The sequence below is a fragment of the Lissotriton helveticus genome, chromosome 3_2, assembly GCF_964261635.1.
Source record: "Lissotriton helveticus chromosome 3_2, aLisHel1.1, whole genome shotgun sequence".
In the NCBI taxonomy this organism is placed as follows: Eukaryota; Metazoa; Chordata; class Amphibia; order Caudata; family Salamandridae; genus Lissotriton; species Lissotriton helveticus.
This window is the reverse complement of record NC_136062.1, coordinates 491,718,598-491,737,616: the sequence shown is the minus strand read 5'-3', so window position 1 is coordinate 491,737,616 and position 19,019 is coordinate 491,718,598. Positions and strand designations below refer to the sequence as shown.

The 19,019-nt window shown below is 42.9% G+C and overlaps 1 protein-coding gene across 11 annotated transcripts in view; it reads left to right on the top strand.

The window, feature by feature from the left end:
• MADD (MAP kinase activating death domain) overlaps nt 1-19,019 on the top strand; it is an 853,817-nt gene that overhangs the window by 436,462 nt on the left and 398,336 nt on the right. For all 11 annotated transcript variants that reach the window (XM_078684455.1, XM_078684462.1, XM_078684460.1 and 8 more), the window contains 2 exons: nt 15,792-15,902; nt 16,273-16,380. In XM_078684455.1, coding sequence (XP_078540581.1) covers nt 15,792-15,902; nt 16,273-16,380 — 219 coding nt within the window. The remainder of the gene's footprint in view (nt 1-15,791; nt 15,903-16,272; nt 16,381-19,019) is intronic.

Here is a 19,019-nt window from a genome sequence, read left to right as displayed (position 1 = left end):
AGTGGTGTAGGCCTCATTCTGGTATAAACAAATCCAGGGAGTGTTTCTGGTTCACTCTCAAGACAGGGAGTCCAAAACGTTAGAGGCCATAGGGAGAAAGATCTCAGGAGGTTGCCTTGTAGATGAGGGCTCTACAGTGGTGCCTCCGCAGTTCCATCTCTGAGGATATGTGGCAGACACCATCATGATCTCCTGTGACACTACAATGAACCTGACTTAGAGAGGGGAGGATCACCTGTCCAAAGAGTTGTCCTTCTACCTTCCGCAAGCCGTGGGGACGGATGCATCCACCTTCGGTGGGGGTATTCATCTGGCTGTTCTGGAGATCAGAGATATCTGATCTCCAGAGAAGCAGGTATTTCACATAAACATGCTCAAGTTGAGAGCAATTTCATTGGCCCTCAAGGCCTTCTTCCCTTTTCTGTCCAGGTCCGCAAAAAGACTGTGATGTGGTACATCAAGAAACGCACCTTAACAGTTGAAGCGTTGAAGCTTTGGGCTTTGGGCTGGGATGCATCAGCATGAGATCTGGATAGTTATGAACCGTTTGACCGAGTAGGACACCAGGCTGGCAGCTTGAGCAGCGTCATCTTGCCGATCACGAGTAACATTTGCATTCGAAGGTGGCACAACATATCTTGGCCCTATGGTGCAAACCTCAGGCGGATCTCTTTGCCACTCACAACTCTGTTTGCATATCTGCTGCAGGGAACCTTGGGAGATCCATTTCAATTCCGTTAGAACTTTACACTTGATTATGTGTTCCTCCCCATTTCCTTGATTCCTCGGCTTGTAAGGTAGATTCACCAGGACCAGGCCTAAGCCTCTTGGCTGAGAAGGATGTAATAGACTGACCGTCTGAGCTTCTCCCTGTTTACCTTGCTTTGGGTTCCTGTAAGGGCTGACCGCCTCTCCTAGTCTGAGGGCAGATTCTGCAACTCACCCTCCTGAGCCCCACCGTGCTGCATGAAGATTGGACTGGTACACCTTGACTCCTTCCAGCTGCCACCAGAGGTGGTGAACGTGATCCTTTCGGCAAGACATTCCTTCGGTAGTGCGCTGGAAGGTGAGATAGATTTGTTGTGTGGTGTGCAGAGCATGATGTTTACTCTTCGAAGGCTTACCTTTCTGAGGTTCTACGCTTCGCCCCTTTGCTGGCCCAGTAGGGCTGTGCGGTGATCATAGTCAGTGGTTACGTTGCAGCCTTGTAGGCATTTCGCTACCTCCAGACCAACCACTATTCAAATCTCCAATCCTGATTAGATTCACTAATATGTTTCCACCTACCTCATTTGTTGTACCTTAATGAGATGTTAATCTTGTGTTGACTTTTTTTGATGGGTTCTCCTTTTGAGGCTTTCCATACTTGTCACTTGAGAAGAAGCAAATAAGTGAGTTGCAAGCACAGAGTATCCGCCTACCCGACACCTGCTTCTTTCTGAACAAGTTATTTCCCAAGGCTAAAGCGTCCTTCCATCCCAGGGTGAGGCACATTTTCAATATGGGATAATCCACTCCCCTTCCAGCCTTTTACCCTCCACCCCATCCCACCAAGGAGAAGGAGGAGCTGTAGTGTGTTTATCTAGGTACCTGAATCAATATCCTATTCTTTGCCTTTGTCTGGTTATAAATCAATAATATCCCTACAACGGCACAGATACCCTTTTCATAATTCGGTCATAGCGCATGCTGTCACATTAAGCAAGCCTACTCCTCCAGCCCCCTAGAAAGCACACCGAGTTCTTAAACAAATCCAAGCCTCCAGCAACCTGGGAAATCCCCGCTGCTTTGTTTTGATTTCGTCCGAGAACTCCTGTAAAGCACTGTAAGAACGACCAGTTCTTAGTGACATCTTTATTGACGTCTTATGTCCATCCTTACGTCAAACCCGGCACCTTTCAGGTATAAATATACCAACGTTGCCTTAAGCAAACACACAGTGGTAATCCTGGAGCAGAGCAGCTACTACTTCCGAAGAGCCCAGCTGATGCGAGAGCCCACGGACGCTGCCCCTCTCTTTTGACGCGCTGAGAAAGACGCTGTCTTTTCTCCTGCCGAGAAATCCAGCCTCCGGCGTTTCCAGCCTACCTTTGCGGGTGACTGGGATACCGAGTCCTGAGAGAGAGATTCCAGACCTCCTGCCTTCTATTACCCAGGTACTGAACTGACTAAACCCTTACAGAGAATTCTTGAGTCAGATTCTTGGCAAAACAAACTTAACTTAAACTGCTACTTACTTACTCCTTCCCACGTATTAGGCTTAGGTCAGGTACACCGGGGTAGGCGTAGTTAGAAGCACCAGTTGAGTACGATTAGTCAATGTATATATGTATGTATCTATTTTATCCATTTTAAAGTATCATATGGCTAAGAAACCATATCCATGCTTTTACAGTATTATTTTATAATCCTGCTTTTACTGTATGCACTTTACTTTACTACAAGTATTGCAATTGTAGCAATTCATTTCTCTTGTATGAGGAAAGAGACTGCTCAATAAATAACATCTTTTATTGAAAACGCCCGTCTCTCTTTTTCTCTGCAATCTGGTGAAACTAAGTACGCACCTTTGACTGAGTGAAATAGCTGTCTTTTGTTTTCACACGACTCTAGAGATACACTCTTATTCAGGGAGAGCAAAGTTGTCATGTTTTATGGTTGTCAGAAACTAAATCCCTTCTTGTCTATCAGGGGGTTAAACTCCTCCTCGCTTATTCGAGAAAGTTTCTAGTGAACTCTGAGCTAGCTGGCAAAAACTTAAGTCTAATATAGTCAGTAGAGACCTAGATAACCTCAGTCCTACGTCTACACTACTGAAGATATTATTCCAATGCGCAGAGCCTATTGGGACTATAGGAACTACACTACATGGCGCCCAACGTTTGGTAAGGCGATAAATCTAATGCAAGACGTTAGAGTAACTCAGTCGTGCTTTTTCACACAGACCCTTTCTCCCGTAAATACTCCAAAGACGTCTGGAGTGGGTCAAAGGTTAAAAATCAGCCGAAACTTAGTAGGAAGAGATTTCTATGTATAATTTTTGGTTTATTCAACGTTGAAGGATACAGTGTTCCAAAATATTGTGCACCTAATCTTTGTTTCCTTGAAACTTGATCTGCAACAAAAACACTTCTGTCAGTAAAAATGTCAGAAACTGAAGAAGAGAGGGAGGCAGCTAGAATAGCAGCTCGACTCCTAGAGGATGACAATAGTCTCCTGCAGACCGACCCGGATGCAATACTCATCCCGGTCAACATAAGAAAACTATAACCCTTAAACTCATAGAAAATGGACTGACATCGAGAGGTGGTACAGTCATATTCGTAATTGAGGCACATGAATATCGGCAGACAGAGGTATTCTATTCATGGATAAACTTTCCAGCAGCAAACGCTGTCACACACGAGTTCCACTATTACAAAATAGAGCAACCTCCGGATGACTACACTCCTTTCGAGGAGGTGGAAATCCCATTAAAATACCAAGAGCACCTGCTCTGGTTTAAAGGCGCGCTAAAACATAATAATCATATCACCAGGCTCGGTCCACTAGGTAGACCAGGAGCAACGTGGCCGGTTTTAGCCAGCTACACACCACATCCAAACATTGAAAAAATGTCAATACCAGAACTTTTAGCACAGCTAAAACAACTGATTAAAATACATAGACAATTAGTCCAATATGTAATGCGGACTTCAACAGTTCAACCAGCTATTAACATTCCACAGCTGACCCCTCATCAGGGGAACACAAATAAAATTACACCACAGAACATACAGTCATGTCTGGGTAAAGTACCCATAAAACGGGAACAAATTCCATTCTGGTTAGCACAAAAAATCACTCAAATAGAGGCAGTATTTCCAGATACTACCCCTGTTGAGAAACACAGAATTCTGACTATCTGTCTTCCAATGGGGATCGCACCACATGTGGAGGACTGTGACACTTGGGGCACAGTCTTTGCTTCCATTTATACAAAAACACATGGTATTCCGTCCATGGCGGTAATACCCGATGTGCTAAGACAAATTCAAAATGAATATTGTCCAGAACCTGCTTTAACTCTGGGTATGAAATTACTGAAAGACTTCAAGCAGGTCTCAGCTTTATTATTATCCAACATAAAAGGAGAAGCAGCATCTGTGGCGATCCGCCAGAAATTGAAAGAAACAGATATAGTAGAACAACCATTTGAACTTGCCAGAATCATAGAAAAATCCTATGAAGAACTAGGAAGAGATAGTTTGGGGGGGAAACCAGTAAAACCCCAACTAACTGAAAATCCTGAAAAAATATTTATTAAAAATAATTTAAACACTCCAAAAAAGAGCTGGGATGGAAATAAACAATCCACACCCAAAGAAAAAAGATTCCATTCCAGAGGGAGCCCTCTGAGAAAAGATACAACCTTAGAAATAGGGATAATCTAAAGAAACCTGATAGATATCAAGATATTGATAGACGTCCCTCTCGATCTTTTCAGACTTTCTCGCAGAAATCGGAAAGAAGAGGACGGTCAGAACAAAGGGAAGAGCACGTCAAGTCCAAAGACAAGGAACCTGCTCATCAAAGTAAAAAATTACAATTTCCAAAAAAGAAGGTAGCCAGCATTAAAGTAATCAAACATGCCGAGGATCCTGAGGACACAGCTGAAAAACGGAGAGTGGGCTCAGACAATGCTAGACAGCGCCGCAGAAGTGAGCATAGCTCGCAAGATCCTGATGAATCATCTGGAGACAGTGGACACGAATGAATACATTCAAGTGGAAACTGCAGATACCAGAGTTGGCAAACCTCATAAAATATACGAAGTAACATTACGTATAGAGGGAGATAAGACTAGGAAAATAAGGGGTCTATTTTGGGATAACCTCTCCAAAGGCTATGACCTCCTTTTAGCTGAAAAAGACTGGCCACCGGAGTTTGTCAGGGAGTGCCCTCATGGCGAAGAAATGATTATGCCTGCCTTCTCAAATCATATTCCAATTCATAAAAAATATACATATGCAAGAAAGTGGGCAGTAGCCCAAGCTCCTGCATTATATAAAAACCATGTTGGATGGGATGAGGACTCTCCTCCTCACAAAATCCAGTTAAAATCTCAACCAACTGCACAGAGGCAGTACCCAATTAAGCAAGAAGCTAAAAAACAGGTCAGGGAGATCTTAGATCAACTTGAATACCAGGGGGTGATTGAAACATGCACCTCACAAATGAACAATCCTTTGTTTCCTGTCTCCAAACCAGACGAGTCATATCGTCTAGTTTTGGACTACAGACACCTTAACTCATGTTGCAAGACATTTGCAGTACAAAACTCGCATAGTGCAGCACTAATGAATAACATCGTGCGCAAAAAATACAAAACAACATTAGACATCTCTAATGGATTCTTTTGTTAAAACATAGCACCTGAAAGCAGGTATTTGACCGCTTTCTCAATAATGGGCTCGCAGAAAAATTCTGTCGACTCCCACAGGGGTTCAAGAACAGCCCAGGATTATTCTCAGCAAGAGTAACAGAGTTACTACAAATTTATGATGATGAGGCATTATCTTATGTCGATGACATCTATCTAACAGATGATGACTTGGATACTCACTTGAAAAGAGTGAACACCATAATACTTGGGTTCGCAGCAGAGGGTTACAAATTCAACTTTAAAAAGTCACGAATTGCCCATCTAACTGTCCTGTTTTTAGGATATGAATTATCAAGTGAAGGTAAAAGCCTGGCAGACAATTTCTTAGAGAAATGCTCTGTAATCCAAGCACCAAGAACGCTGAAAAACTTACAATCAATTCTAGGTTTCCTGAATTTCGGAAGAACTTACATTCTAAATTATGCAGAGAGGGTTAAACCCCTCTATGAACTAATAAAACCAGATTTTAAAACCATCAATTGGACTCAAAAACACACAAGAGATTTTGAGATCATTGCAAACAGACATGTTAGCTAAAACAAAATTGCAAACACGCGATAACACACGCAACCTTGTGATCCGGGTCATCCCAGGAAGATGCGGATTCACATACCTAACCTTTAATGAGGGAGAAACTGTACCAATAGCATACAAATCACATTTGTACACTGAAGCTGAAAAAACATTCAGTATTAAAGAAAACATTGTTCATGCGGTTCAAACAGCTGTAGCAAAAGAAAGAGACCAAGCTGATGGCAGACAGATTACTGTTATAACAGCAGAATCAGCCTTTGAGGCATTAACAAGCCCATGTAATTTAACTACCGTGGCATTAAATCCAAAATGGATACAATGGGAAAATTCTCTTGCTACAGACAAAGTGAAATACTATTTTGGTCCAAACCTGAAAAGATTAAAAAATCTAGAATATGAAAGAGAATATCCTCTGCCAATCGACATTCTGCCCATGCGACAGTACGCCTGTGTAATATATACAGACGGATATGCACAACCTTCAGTTTGGGGAAAACAAGCCTATAACGCCACATGCGAGATTGTTAAATACGTGTGGCGTGGAGGTAAATTAAGATCTCTGGTAACAATATCACACTCTGTAGAGAACAATTCAGAACAACAAACTGAAATAATAGCGTTAAAAATGGCGCTAGATAATGCCGATCGCGAATTCCCGACACTAATAGTGTGCGATTCGTATTACTGCGTCAAATCATACAATAACGACTTGCAGAAATGGGTTCAAAACGGTTACAAAGATGACACAGGTGCCACAATAAAGCAAAAATCGCTTTGGGAACAAGTAGTTATCTCACAGAAAGAACTACCAAAGACTCACGTGATACATTCATTGAGTCATGAACGTGATGGCGTTCACGTTTCAGGGAATTCATTGGCTGAGACAGCCACAGCGGAAGCAACTAAACCGGCTTCCGTAGCTACAAAAAAGCGTTCAGGAAAATACATAGACGGGGAAACGATGCTGGCGGTGAAAACGTCATCAAAAGGCGACTGTGCAGCGCTACCCGTCAACTATCGACTCAATTATACATACGTAATCGATGCAAACTCCGTTCCTTTTGCTCAAATCCCTGGAGTGGGGGATAGGGTAATTCCAAACACGAACTGGAGAAACTTGTTAATAGCAGACGCACACATGGGGGAAGGTCTAGGGCATCGAGGGATCTTGAAATCTCTGAAAGAATTACAATCAATATACTGGTGGCCGGGAATGAGCCTGCAAAACTACAAATTTGCATTTTACTGTCAAAACTGCAACTGAGACCGCAGTGGCGAAATGCCCGGAGTAGTACCAATGCCCTTCTTTTAGATATCATAAGAATAACAATGAAAAATACCCAGGAAAAATGCATCCCTTTAATAATTATTTAAGACTAGATTCACTTAAAATGTAGACCCCAGCTCTCGGCTGACGCCAGAACTGTTATGAAAAGATTTGCGAGTCTATATCAGCACATACGCAATTGGCTTGCTACACTCTGACCAGGGTCCTACTTTTTTCTCACGAGCTTAGAGGGAGGCCGTGACCAGAATGGGCATTGCATTGCGGTAATCTTGTCACTTCCTTCCTGAGGGAAACGGGATGGTGGAAAGAAAAAACTGAGACATATAGCAATCTATAACGGCAAAGGTATTAGGTTCGGGGGTTGGGTGGGTCAAACATTTAACAAGTGTCCAACGTAGTCTTAATAATCTGCCAAGAAATTCTCTAAAAGGTTTCAGTCCGTACGAACTATTGTTCGGGACTAGAATGCATATCCAGGATCTCGATAGTCAAAGTTCAGTGGTAGAAGGAAAATGCTTTGATATCAAAGATCGTTTGGCTATTTTACAGGACTTAAATGAAAGAAGAAAAGACCTGAGCAACATAAAGTTGTAACAACAGCCAACAGCCACTGAAGAGAAACCACCTGTCCCAGCAAGGCCTGTCTGGATTCCAAAGATTGGGGATCTGGTCAGAGAGAAAATCGCGGTGAAGAAGGAATTTGGGCCTTCTTACAGAAAAGCAGTACCTGTCTTAGCTGTCAACGGAACAAGATCAGTTGTACTACCGCCTCTTGCTGGTAAAAAGGAGAACCGAGTTGTATCCATCGACCTGGTTAAACCACAATCATGTGGCCAATAATAAGTAGTAGGCCAAGTGGACTCCCAAGAAATAGCAGAACACCAAAGTTTGCTACAAATCAAGAGGTTCAAACTGAGAGACTAATCACATTTGATAAACCTACAGTGAGTCAACAAGGACTATGCAACAAAGCCATGGAACTTATGCCTCTTGAAACCCAAATTGCAACAATTCGTCAAGAAACACCTGTCTACAACGATGTAGCCACAGACTATGCTAATGAAACAAAGAAAATTCCAAAAGCAAAGAAAAATCCAGAAGCAATTCCAACAATTGACAGAACTGCATCAGGCTACTTCATCAATTTCGATGACTTTTCTGAGGATCTGAGCGAACCTGAAGAACAGCCAACAACAAAAACTTTTAAAGACAAAGCTAAAGAACTCTTTCATCAACTACAAGAAACCTATCTGATTTCCCCATGGATTGAATTTTGGGTGGTGCTAGGTGTACTTTTCCTCCTGCTTTGGCTCATCACGGTACTATGCTTGGGACACTTCATTGAAGGAAAATATGTTACAATGGACACAGCAAGCCAGAATATCAACCTGGTCCTAAAGCCACACGAGTCTTCACACATCGAGAAAAGAGAACTTTCTTCAGTAAACTTCACAGCCAATCCGATACCCGGTGGGGTAGCTTGGGACAAAACAGATTACGATATATATGGCCCGGTCGAGCTCTTGAAGTATCCTCATCAATTTAAGGTTTCATTAAGTTACTTTGTAAAACCGAGTACATTCTCTGATGATTGGGACTTTGAAAGTATTAATGATATGATGTCAGACTTAGTTATGTCAGCAAAATTTAAAGAACATGATTATTTACAAGGTTCATCAAATTATGAACAGGTGTACTGCTACAACCACTATGCTAACCATTATTTGCATAAATCTGCTCAACCTAGAAATGTTTTAAATTATAATCAATGGGAACATTGTGCAACTCCGCCAAAAGGTAGTTCAAAAACATTTTATGAGAAATTCCCATACTTCTCAGGGTTTAACACAAGTGAAGCAGAAACATTTTATTTCAAACTGTTAAATAAGACAGGAATGAAAGCAATGCTGACAAATACAAGATTAATCTATTCAGAATTTTTTTTTGAAAACATGAACACATTTGGTTTTGATTTTTGGAATAAAAACATTGAAACGAAAACGATCTGGGGTACCAGAGACTGGCAAGTCCAAGGTATAGAATCATTATTCAGAGCCTGCATGATCCCAGAACAAATTATATTTTTGAATCACACAATTCAACAAACAACCTGTCTTGGCCTAGCCAAAATTAAAGACTTCAACAAACCGTCTATTCCAAAGCCAACACCTGACAGTAATAGCACTACAGATGTTGAGGTAGATGTATCCCATATTTTAAACCAAAACAGAACACATCCTGATTGGAAAAAATGGTTGATCTGGCCCACAGACACAAATAACTGTCAAGATAGATTCCTGAACAAAATACAGGGGTTCAAATTGACCAGGCCAGACCCTAGATACTCCCAGAGACAACATCCAGGGATAGTAACAACATACAGTGTAGGAAAACTCTGCCTCGAATGCCTACATACATCCACACTGGCACAAATTAAGCAACACTTAACTTTACTTAAAGAAGGTGCTGACTTGCGTGATTTCATAATGGGACCGCGCAAACAGCGTCAAAAACGTTTCGTAGCGGCCTCTATATATGCAGCTTATAACGAAGCTTGGAAAGTAACTCAAATTAAAACAGCAGAGAAAATACGGGAAATTGACCATATTAATTTGGAAAAATCACTTTCTGTTGTGGACAATGGGTTAATGACTCTGTCTTCCAGAATATATTCACTGGACAGTATTGTATCATCTGCAATCGATATAATAGAGCAGGACTTACTAATGTTACAACATGGTCAGTCCCAATTGCGTTCTATTGTACAGCTTGGCTGGACGTTACAAAATCTGCGTTCAGGCTACGTGCCTTGGCGTTTAATCAACACAACGTCACTGTTCTCTATCTTTAACCTTACTGATATACAAATCAGCTTGGCACAAAAAGGAGCAGAGTATACAATTCTGAGCATTGAAAAACTTGAGAGATTACCATTGACAATGTCAGAACGGCCTGTCATTGAATAGATAATACACGGAATCATAACTATTCTTCCAATTTCGATACTGCCAAAAGTATATACAGGCAGTCCAGTATGAAAGGTTGGGTAAAGGATACATTAAGTCAACATGGAACTTACCTTATACACACACATGTTATATTAATAAAGGACAGAGTGTATTTCTTAGTGGTAATAATTGTGAGACATCACTAAGTGGTATACTTCTGTGTAAAGGTATAAATTTACATGGGGCCTGTGAGGGGACTTCAAATAACCTTTCATGTCACCAGCTTGGCACACCTGCAACTCGAATAGAGCCATTCTTTAGACGGCTTTCTAACGGGAGCTACATTCTAATTGTGGACCACAGATGTTGTGGCTTGGTGCCAGGAAAAGCTTATCTCGTAAGCGTTTCGTCCATGGTCACTTGTTGTATGCAAGTATTGTATCCGAACGACACTCCAGACAGGGAGGGTAGAATTTGGCCCAGTCTGAAAATCTCTTCTATTCGAATTGATACTTTAAGCAGAATGAAGTCTGTTCTTCTACAGACGCCTGTGCCCTTGACGTCATCGAAAGAAACGTATGATCTCCAAGTTGCAAGGACAACGACAGAGATACATGCATTATTTTCAACAAATTGCCCCCTACACTTCGCAGAAATGCTAAACGAAATCTTAAACATTTCTGATACGAATGGTATCGCGAGTGTATTTAAGTCAATTTTTTCGGGACTGTTGACACCTTTCAAAGCAGTCCTGGGCATTTTTCCTAATTTTGTCCATTCGATCTTTGGTGGCCTTCCACTCCTGTTAGCAGGCATTTTATTTTTGATTCTTCTGCTTCGTTATGGCAAGCCAAAACGCGGACAAGACTCCAGCAACAGTGGAAGAAACGATCCTAGCTGTACGCTATCGGGACCGCATAACTAAAGTCCTTGGATTAGCCCGGCTAAGAGATCTGAATATGACCTGGTTTCTTTCATTCAGACCCATCTGGCAGAATTGTATCTTACCTGTGTTAAGATGTATGCTGTGCGGAGAAGAATGCGTGTTAGACGTCTGTCTTACACTACAATCAGAAGTACCAATGGATACAGATACTTTGCTCAGTCCAGTAACGGCTCATGCATCGTGTTGTCCCCAGCGGTTACCCATCCTGATGACGGCATTCGTGGAAACTTCACCACTGCGATTAAAGGGTAGTGAAGTACAAGATGAGAGCAGCATCAACCAGGTACGACCTTCTGTGAGCACTGCTGATCCTGTCATCGATGATAGCAATCATGCTCATGACTGCACGGTTGCGGCATTTTCCAACTTGGTCGAACTTTCACCTGAAGTGGTAAACTGCTTTTTTGAAAGTCTGTCTGAAATGATGTTTTCCCCCGAACAAAAAGAATAACTTTAAGCATACGAGCACACAGCGTTCCCTGAACTCTGAATTTGGCCTTCAGCTTTGAAAAACAAAAGCTTCTGGAAATATTTGGAACTGTTTTGACTTTTTCCCCTGAAAAACGAAATTATTTTTTCCCCGATTCCAAAATATTTACCTTTTTTTGGCACTCATCCTCTGCTTAAAGTAGAACTATTCTTAGAGAACAGAGCTTCTATTTTTAGGAACTCTAGAGACAATATATTACCTCAGCCTCTAGCATATTTACAAATAACTGTATTTATATGTAATGGAATGATCTCGCACTTTTCTTTTCTGTATTAAGAGACATTTCATGTGTAATTTTCGCAAATCATTCATGCTGATATATGTGTGTCCTTTTAATGAATGATTACACTGCTTGAAAGCATACAGTACCTATACTCATTTTTCGTGTATTTCGCATATGCCATTTCAGATGCAAAAAATGTATTTTGGGATGGATCGGTATACACATGCACCGTTACTTATGTTTACTATTGCTTAGTTTAGTAATTATGGACATGAATTCGTGGAGTGGGTGTAGTGTGTTTATCTAGGTACCTGAATCGATATTTCTATTCTTGGCCTTGTCCGGTTATAAATCAATAATATCCCTACAACCGCATAGAAACCCTTTTCATAATTCGGTCATAGCGCCTGCTGTCACATTAAGCAAGCCTATTCCTCCAGCCCCCTAGAAAGCACACCGAGTTCTTAAACAAATCCAAGCCTCCAGCAACCTGGGAAATCCCCGCTGCTTTGTTTTGATTTCGTCCGAGAACTCCTGTAAAGCACTGTAAGAACGACCAGTTCTTAGTGACATCTTTATTGACGTCTTATGTCCATCCTTACGTCAAACCCGGCACATTTCAGGTATAAATATACCAACGTTGCCTTAAGCAAACACACGGTGGTAATCCTGGAGCAGAGCAGCTACTACTTCTGAAGAGCCCAGCTGATGCGAGAGCCCACGGACGCTGCCCCTCCCTTTTGACGCGCTGAGAAAGACGCTGTCTTTTCTCCTGCTGAGAAATCCAGCCTCCGGCGTTTCCAGCCTACCCTTGCGGGTGACTGGGATACCGAGTCCTGAGAGAGAGATACCAGCCCTCCTGCCTTCTAATACCCAGGTACTGAATTGACTAAACCCTTACAGAGAATTCTTGAGTCAGATTCTTGGCAAAACAAACTTAACTTAAACTGCTACTTACTTACTCCTTCCCACGTATTAGGCTTAGTTCAGGTACACCGGGGTAGGCGTAGTTAGAAGCACCAGTTGAGTACGATTAGTCAATGTATATATGTATGTATCCATTTTAAAGTATCATATGGCTAAGAAACCATATCCATGCTTGTACAGTATTATTTAATAATCCTGCTTTTACTGTATGCACTTTACTTTACTACAAGTATTGCAATTGTAGCAATTAATTTCTCTTGTATGAGGAAAGAGACTGCTCAATAAATAACATCTTTTATTGAAAACGCCCGTCTCTCTTTTTCTCTGCAATCTGGTGAAACTAAGTACTCACCTTTGACTGAGTGAAATAGCTGTCTTTTGTTTTCACACAACTCTAGAGATACACTCTTATTCGGAGGGAGCAAAGTTGTCATGTTTTATGGTTGTCAGAAACTAAATCCCTTCTTGTCTATCCAGGGGGTTAAACTCCTCCTCGCTTATTCGAGAAAGTTTCTAGTGAACTCTAAGCTAGCTGGCAAAAACTTAAGTCTAATATAGTCAGTAGAGACCTAGATAACCTCAGTCCTACGTCTACACTACTGAAGAAATTGTTCCAATGCGCAGAGCCTATTGGGACTATAGGAACTACACTACAGAACCACTACGCCGGCCGGACCCCAGAAGGGCTGACAGTTTGTATATTGACCTCACCAAGGACATCAAGTCTGACGACCAGCATTTTGTGGGGTATACTGGCAGCACCAAAGGCAAGGTGGTCCAAAAGAGAACGAGTATAACAAAACACCTCAAAGTTTGATGAAGCATAACTAGAGACAAATGTGTATGCTGAATATTGTGCAGACATTCAATGTTCTCTGGTCATTTAGTGCTCTGTGTCCTCAATCCAGTCTGCTGAGAAAGGATCCAATGTTCCAACTATAGAAGTTAAAGAAGGAAACACAGACTCAATGTAGAAAAAAACGTGTTTTACCTGCTCTTATGGCTCAAATAGGAAAAGGTAGCTCCTCTGGGCACAATGTTCAATAGCAGTGCTTTTATACACAAACATTGGATAAGCTATCGACGACGTGCAAAATGCCAGATTATGTCCTGAACTCTGAGCAGTTAGCCGGCTAGGCACCCACTTTTACTCATCCTCCGAGTCTCCAGCTGCCAGAATTTTCACCGCACATCAGATTTGGTTTTGGAAGACTTGTTCCATAATACCATGTTTTTATTTCTTCAAAGACTCTCTACTTACCAGTAGTGGCTTAGAAAACACTCAGGAAATTACTTTTCAAGTGATTTGTTAAATGTGGTGAGTGAACAATTCAGAATATGGTGCAAGACATTGTAATATTTGCCTATGATTTCCATAAATACTCGGAAGGACAGGGGTAGACGTTTGGCATTGGCTGCAGGAGGTGGGGTAGACGTGGATCTTCCAGTCCTGCGCATTCTAAACATTTAAAGAGGGCTTTAGAGTTTCCGTAGGTACCAAAAAAACTCTCTGAACACACTTGTTGTGCAAAGCCTAGACTCTCTTATCCTGCCTTAAAGGTCCAGGCTACTGCTCACCTGCAAAATGAAAGGCCGAAGCAAAAAAAAAAAAATGAAAAGGTGCAAAAAGACATTGAGGAGTCTTCTTCCTCCCACAGGGTTCCTTAGAAACCTGCCGGCTCACATTGACACTCCCAAAAGACTCTGTTGTAGAAAAAGGCTGTAGGGCATGTTCTTGCCGTTCTTCTGTATGTGGAACTGCTCAGTATGGATCCGAGCACTCATTGTAATTCTCTGAAGAGCTCTATTGAAAGTAGGACACCTCAGGCATACCTTTGTCTTTGGAAAATTGTTTCATGGCGTTTCTTTGTAATAGGGTCTCTCCCAGGGCTTCTCTTCGGCTGCACCACCTCTGTTCCAACTCCTAAATCCGGTTTGTTTTTCTGGAGTTAGGCAGCCAGCTGGGAACGAGCAGTGCGTGCACTTTGTCTATGTACAGCCTGCTCTCAAGACCCCTGCCTCACCTATGTTTGATTTTTCCTCATTTTATCTTAGATGTATGCCAAACGGTTTGTTAAAAGACTGTTGGCCAACATGAGGATGACATGTTTTCCCGTCCTGTGTCTCTTCTTGCTGCGACAGTAAGGAGCGCTTCTATGCCCCGTGTTTTTGATTTTGCTTGGAGATCTGGTCAGGCTGGCCTCTCGCTCCTGTCTTCTTGAGGCCCCTGCCATAGTAGATTGTGCCCCGGGCTGCACACTGCCTTTTGTTTCTTAATCTGCTGCTCTTTGATCTGTGCTGTCCCCAGTGATCTTGACATAAGGATGTAGGCCGCGTTTATCCCATTCACGTGTGTGGTCTGCTGTTCTACGACACGTCAGCCTGTTGCTCAGTCCAGTGCCTGGTATACAGAGTAGATTCATATTTTTCAGTCCCCTTCGCCCTCTTCACCTAGGCTAATAAGGGGACAGATTCACTGAGGCCGTCAATCAATGCACACCTGTGTATGAGGCACTAGGACTGTATTTGTTCTGGCATAATCTTGCAGAATTTCTTTTACGATGTGCATAGAAGTTCTTCCTATTTGCAGTTTCATTGACTTGAGCTTCTCTTTGGAGCTCATATCAGTGTTTGACATTTGCTTTGTTTTCTTGCTCCTGACTTTTCATGGCTTGATGAAACACTGGAATGAAGGATAAGAAACATGGCCGTACCCGATTAGTAGCTTTTCAATAATGTGACTTTCCCATCTGATCATCCTGTCTCCCAAACCATCAAAATGTATGTGAATTCATGAAAATACCGATGTGGGATTGATAGTCAATGTGTGTGAAGTCACGGGATGGGCTTAGATCTTGCTAGAAGTGCCTGCGCCATCTCATCCGCGTAACGAGAACTTTGGGCTTGCTCTTGGTTTCCTAATTCACAGATTTGATGGTCATTTCACCCCCTGCTGGTTCTCTCTGGACATTTGTTTTTTCTCTTCTCAGTGGCTTCTCTTTTCTTCCAGCTGAATAAGAATGACATCCGGAAGAAGGTTCGTCGTCTTATGGGAAAATGTCACATTGGGCTGGTGCAGAGTCAGCAGATCAACGAACTGTTGGATAAGGTGGCAGAACTGGTAAGTTACTAATGAGAAGGGCGGAAGAGGGCAGTAGGTGGAGTGATAGGGACAAGGAGAGCCCGTTGCCATCACGCCTCTCTTGAGTGTAGACACAGCACGAGGCGCCCCGGGCCTACGTGGCACAAGCATCAGAATGCATTATGCTAAATCTCACAAGGTGTGTTCTTTATATCACATGTAATACCTATTCTGAGTCACCCTACGTAGAGGATGAGCATACAGCATGTCTGAAGTGAGAATAAAGCTACCTGATTTGGTGATAGAAGCCATCCAAACCCCACAGTCCCCTCCAACTCAAGAAGGGAGAGGTGATGATGCAGATGCCTTAGTCTTGCATTACAATGAACCAAACATGTTTTCTCTACAGAATAGCCATGAACTATCCATCCGACCGAGTGGCAGTCGACACATAAAGAAGCAGACGTTTGTGGTGCACGCGGGAACAGACACGACAGGGGGCATCCTCTTCATGGAGGTAAGAGTAGGCTCTGGATGTGGTGAAACACATGTACGTTTCGGAAGGCAGGGATGATGTTCTGCAAAAGTGCCAGATCCTTGCTGTGACCCTTGACATATTTTACATCACCACAGTGCTTTTCCCACAGTTGTGAATCAATCAATCAATTAATCAGTCAATCACTTATAGAGCACAGCAAATCGCGTGTGAGGGTCTTAAGGTGCTGGGCTTGCCTGCTGCTCAGAGGTGATATGGTCATTCGAACTACCAGGTCTTGAGTTCTTTCCTGAATTGCCAGAGCGATGGGGCGGTCCTTAGGTGCAGGGGACTGTCGTTCCAGGCTTTGGCCGCCAGATGTGAAAAGAGCGTCGTCCGCTGCTGTTTCGATGGGGGGCGTCTGCGAGGAAGACTGGGGCGGATCATAGGTGTGTGGTCGGTTGATGGAAGGTCAGGCATTTGTTGATGTATGCTGGTCCTTCGTTGTGCAGGGCTTTCTACGCGTGCAACAGCATCTTGAACTGGCATCGCTTCTGGATCGGGAGCCAGTGTGGCTTCTAAACGTGGGGTGTGATGTGGGTCCATCTGGGGAGGTCGAGGAGGAGTCTCGCAGCTTAAAGGAAGTCTCTCGTGGAATCCTCCATGTTAAAACTTCAACGTTGCCTGCGCTGGTCAGTCAAGCTCCCGCATCAGTGGTGCTTTCAAAGTCAGCAGAAGGAAGAGTTCTGACAAGAAGGAGGACGGACAGACATAATGTTTGCTTAGTGTGCCATTAAGTCAAGGAACTACTCCATAGAAATCCAGGGAAGACTGCACAATATTACCTTTTAAAGAGGACATTCACTTACCTCAAAGACACCATCAGAAGTCCATATTCATCTGTGTTGAACAGAGCTGCGGCTGAGGCAACAGCAGGACTGTAAGCTTTCTTTATTAATTAAATCTCATTGATCAAGGAACTTAAAATCCTCCTGAAAGACATTAGTTCAGTTCTTCTCCATCATATACTTACACTAGAGTCTCGGCTTCATAACCGAGCCCTTTCTTGTGGTCCTAGCACTGCAGAGGTGTCCTGTGTACTCCTGTACTCTAACTGAATGGCCAGCTACTCATGTTTAGCACTTGACTCTCTCAGAATAGTGAGGTTAAGCACTCAAGGCTTACCTCAAGAGTCAATGTGCATTTAATAATTCATACTCATAACGTGGATTTCAGGTAGCAGTTTGTGTAGGTAGGTATGTTCTTCTTGCACTCCACAGACACAGCGTAAGGCTGCACCTACCTTTCCGGACTTACCTTTAGACTGCCGGGTGAACAGAAACCTTGCAGTGTTTTTGCCGCTGGCCTTTGTGTTCTTCACACTTGTGCTTCTGTACAGCACCTCCTCGGTGATACTTGAATCTGTGACAAAAGTACTGACTGAGCAGACCTGCACGTATCCTCCTCTGGCAGCTGAGGCTTACGAATCAGGACGGTTGCTCACTTTAAAATCTGTTGTGTTGCTACAATTGTGGAGTTGCATGCTTCTGTGTGATCTGTCATCTGAGTGTCATTGTACCCAAACTGTCCTTGGCAGATCCAGACAAGGGTGTGGCGATCTCAAACTGGAACGGAGGAAAGGGCGGGGTAGGTTTCACTGTGGCAGGGGAGCTGTGGCTACATCGAAGGGGTTCAGGTGGCTACCTCCCTCCACCAGTTATGAGACCTTCTTTGGGGAGAGAAACAGAAAATGTGTCCGTGCATGTATCAATATCTGAGAAGGACTTGGACAACTAGGACAAATCTAACCACCATCTTGTCCCTCGTAATCCACTACACACCCCCTCCCCTGTAAACAGAATAAACTGCATACAATGCAGGCAACAGGGCACGGGTAACATGTCTATAGCTCTGGCTAGACGCTGCAGTGCCACCACTGTGAACCTCCAGACTGGGTAGAGATAGAAGTAGACACTTGTAAAAGAGGGGTGCCCGTGGGTGCTTCACTCAACAGAGCTCAGCTCACATGTCTGACACTCAGTAAAAATGCATTGTCGAGTTTTGTGCATAAGAACTTGTCAGAAAGCACACAAGATAAGAGAACCATACCCTTTTTAAGCAATATGGAGGACTTTGTCGCCGCAACTGGACTCCCGTTCCCCAGGCCCACACACTTCATTGTCGGATGCCGGCCTCCGTATACAACATGGTTCTCCCTCATCGGGTCGTTCATAGATTCACACGCTTGAGTTATTCCCCATCGTAAATCTGGGAAGTCACTGTTTCTATAGCAGCACTTACCCTCAGTAGCATGGACAGCAGCCGGATACTACATACAACTAGCCAACCTCTTTATGCGACTTGACTGTCGCCCTCTTGGCTGTCAGGACCCAGAGCTCTTCCAGTGCCAGATTCTCTATTGCATGTTCATTGATGGGCAATGTTCTGGAACTTTATCTTGATTTTTAAAAGCTTTATTGACAGAAAGCTGAGATATCTGGGAATTTATTCTGCTTCATATCATTCTGGAAGTACAGTGCCCGCCTTATCTATTCAATCTACCTTGTTTTTCCCTGTGGTTTATCACAACACAGGATACTGAGATAAAATCTCTGTTAAAACCTTTCAAATTGTGGGGAGAAGATGAACTTCTATGAATGAGCCACATTTCAAATGCTTTT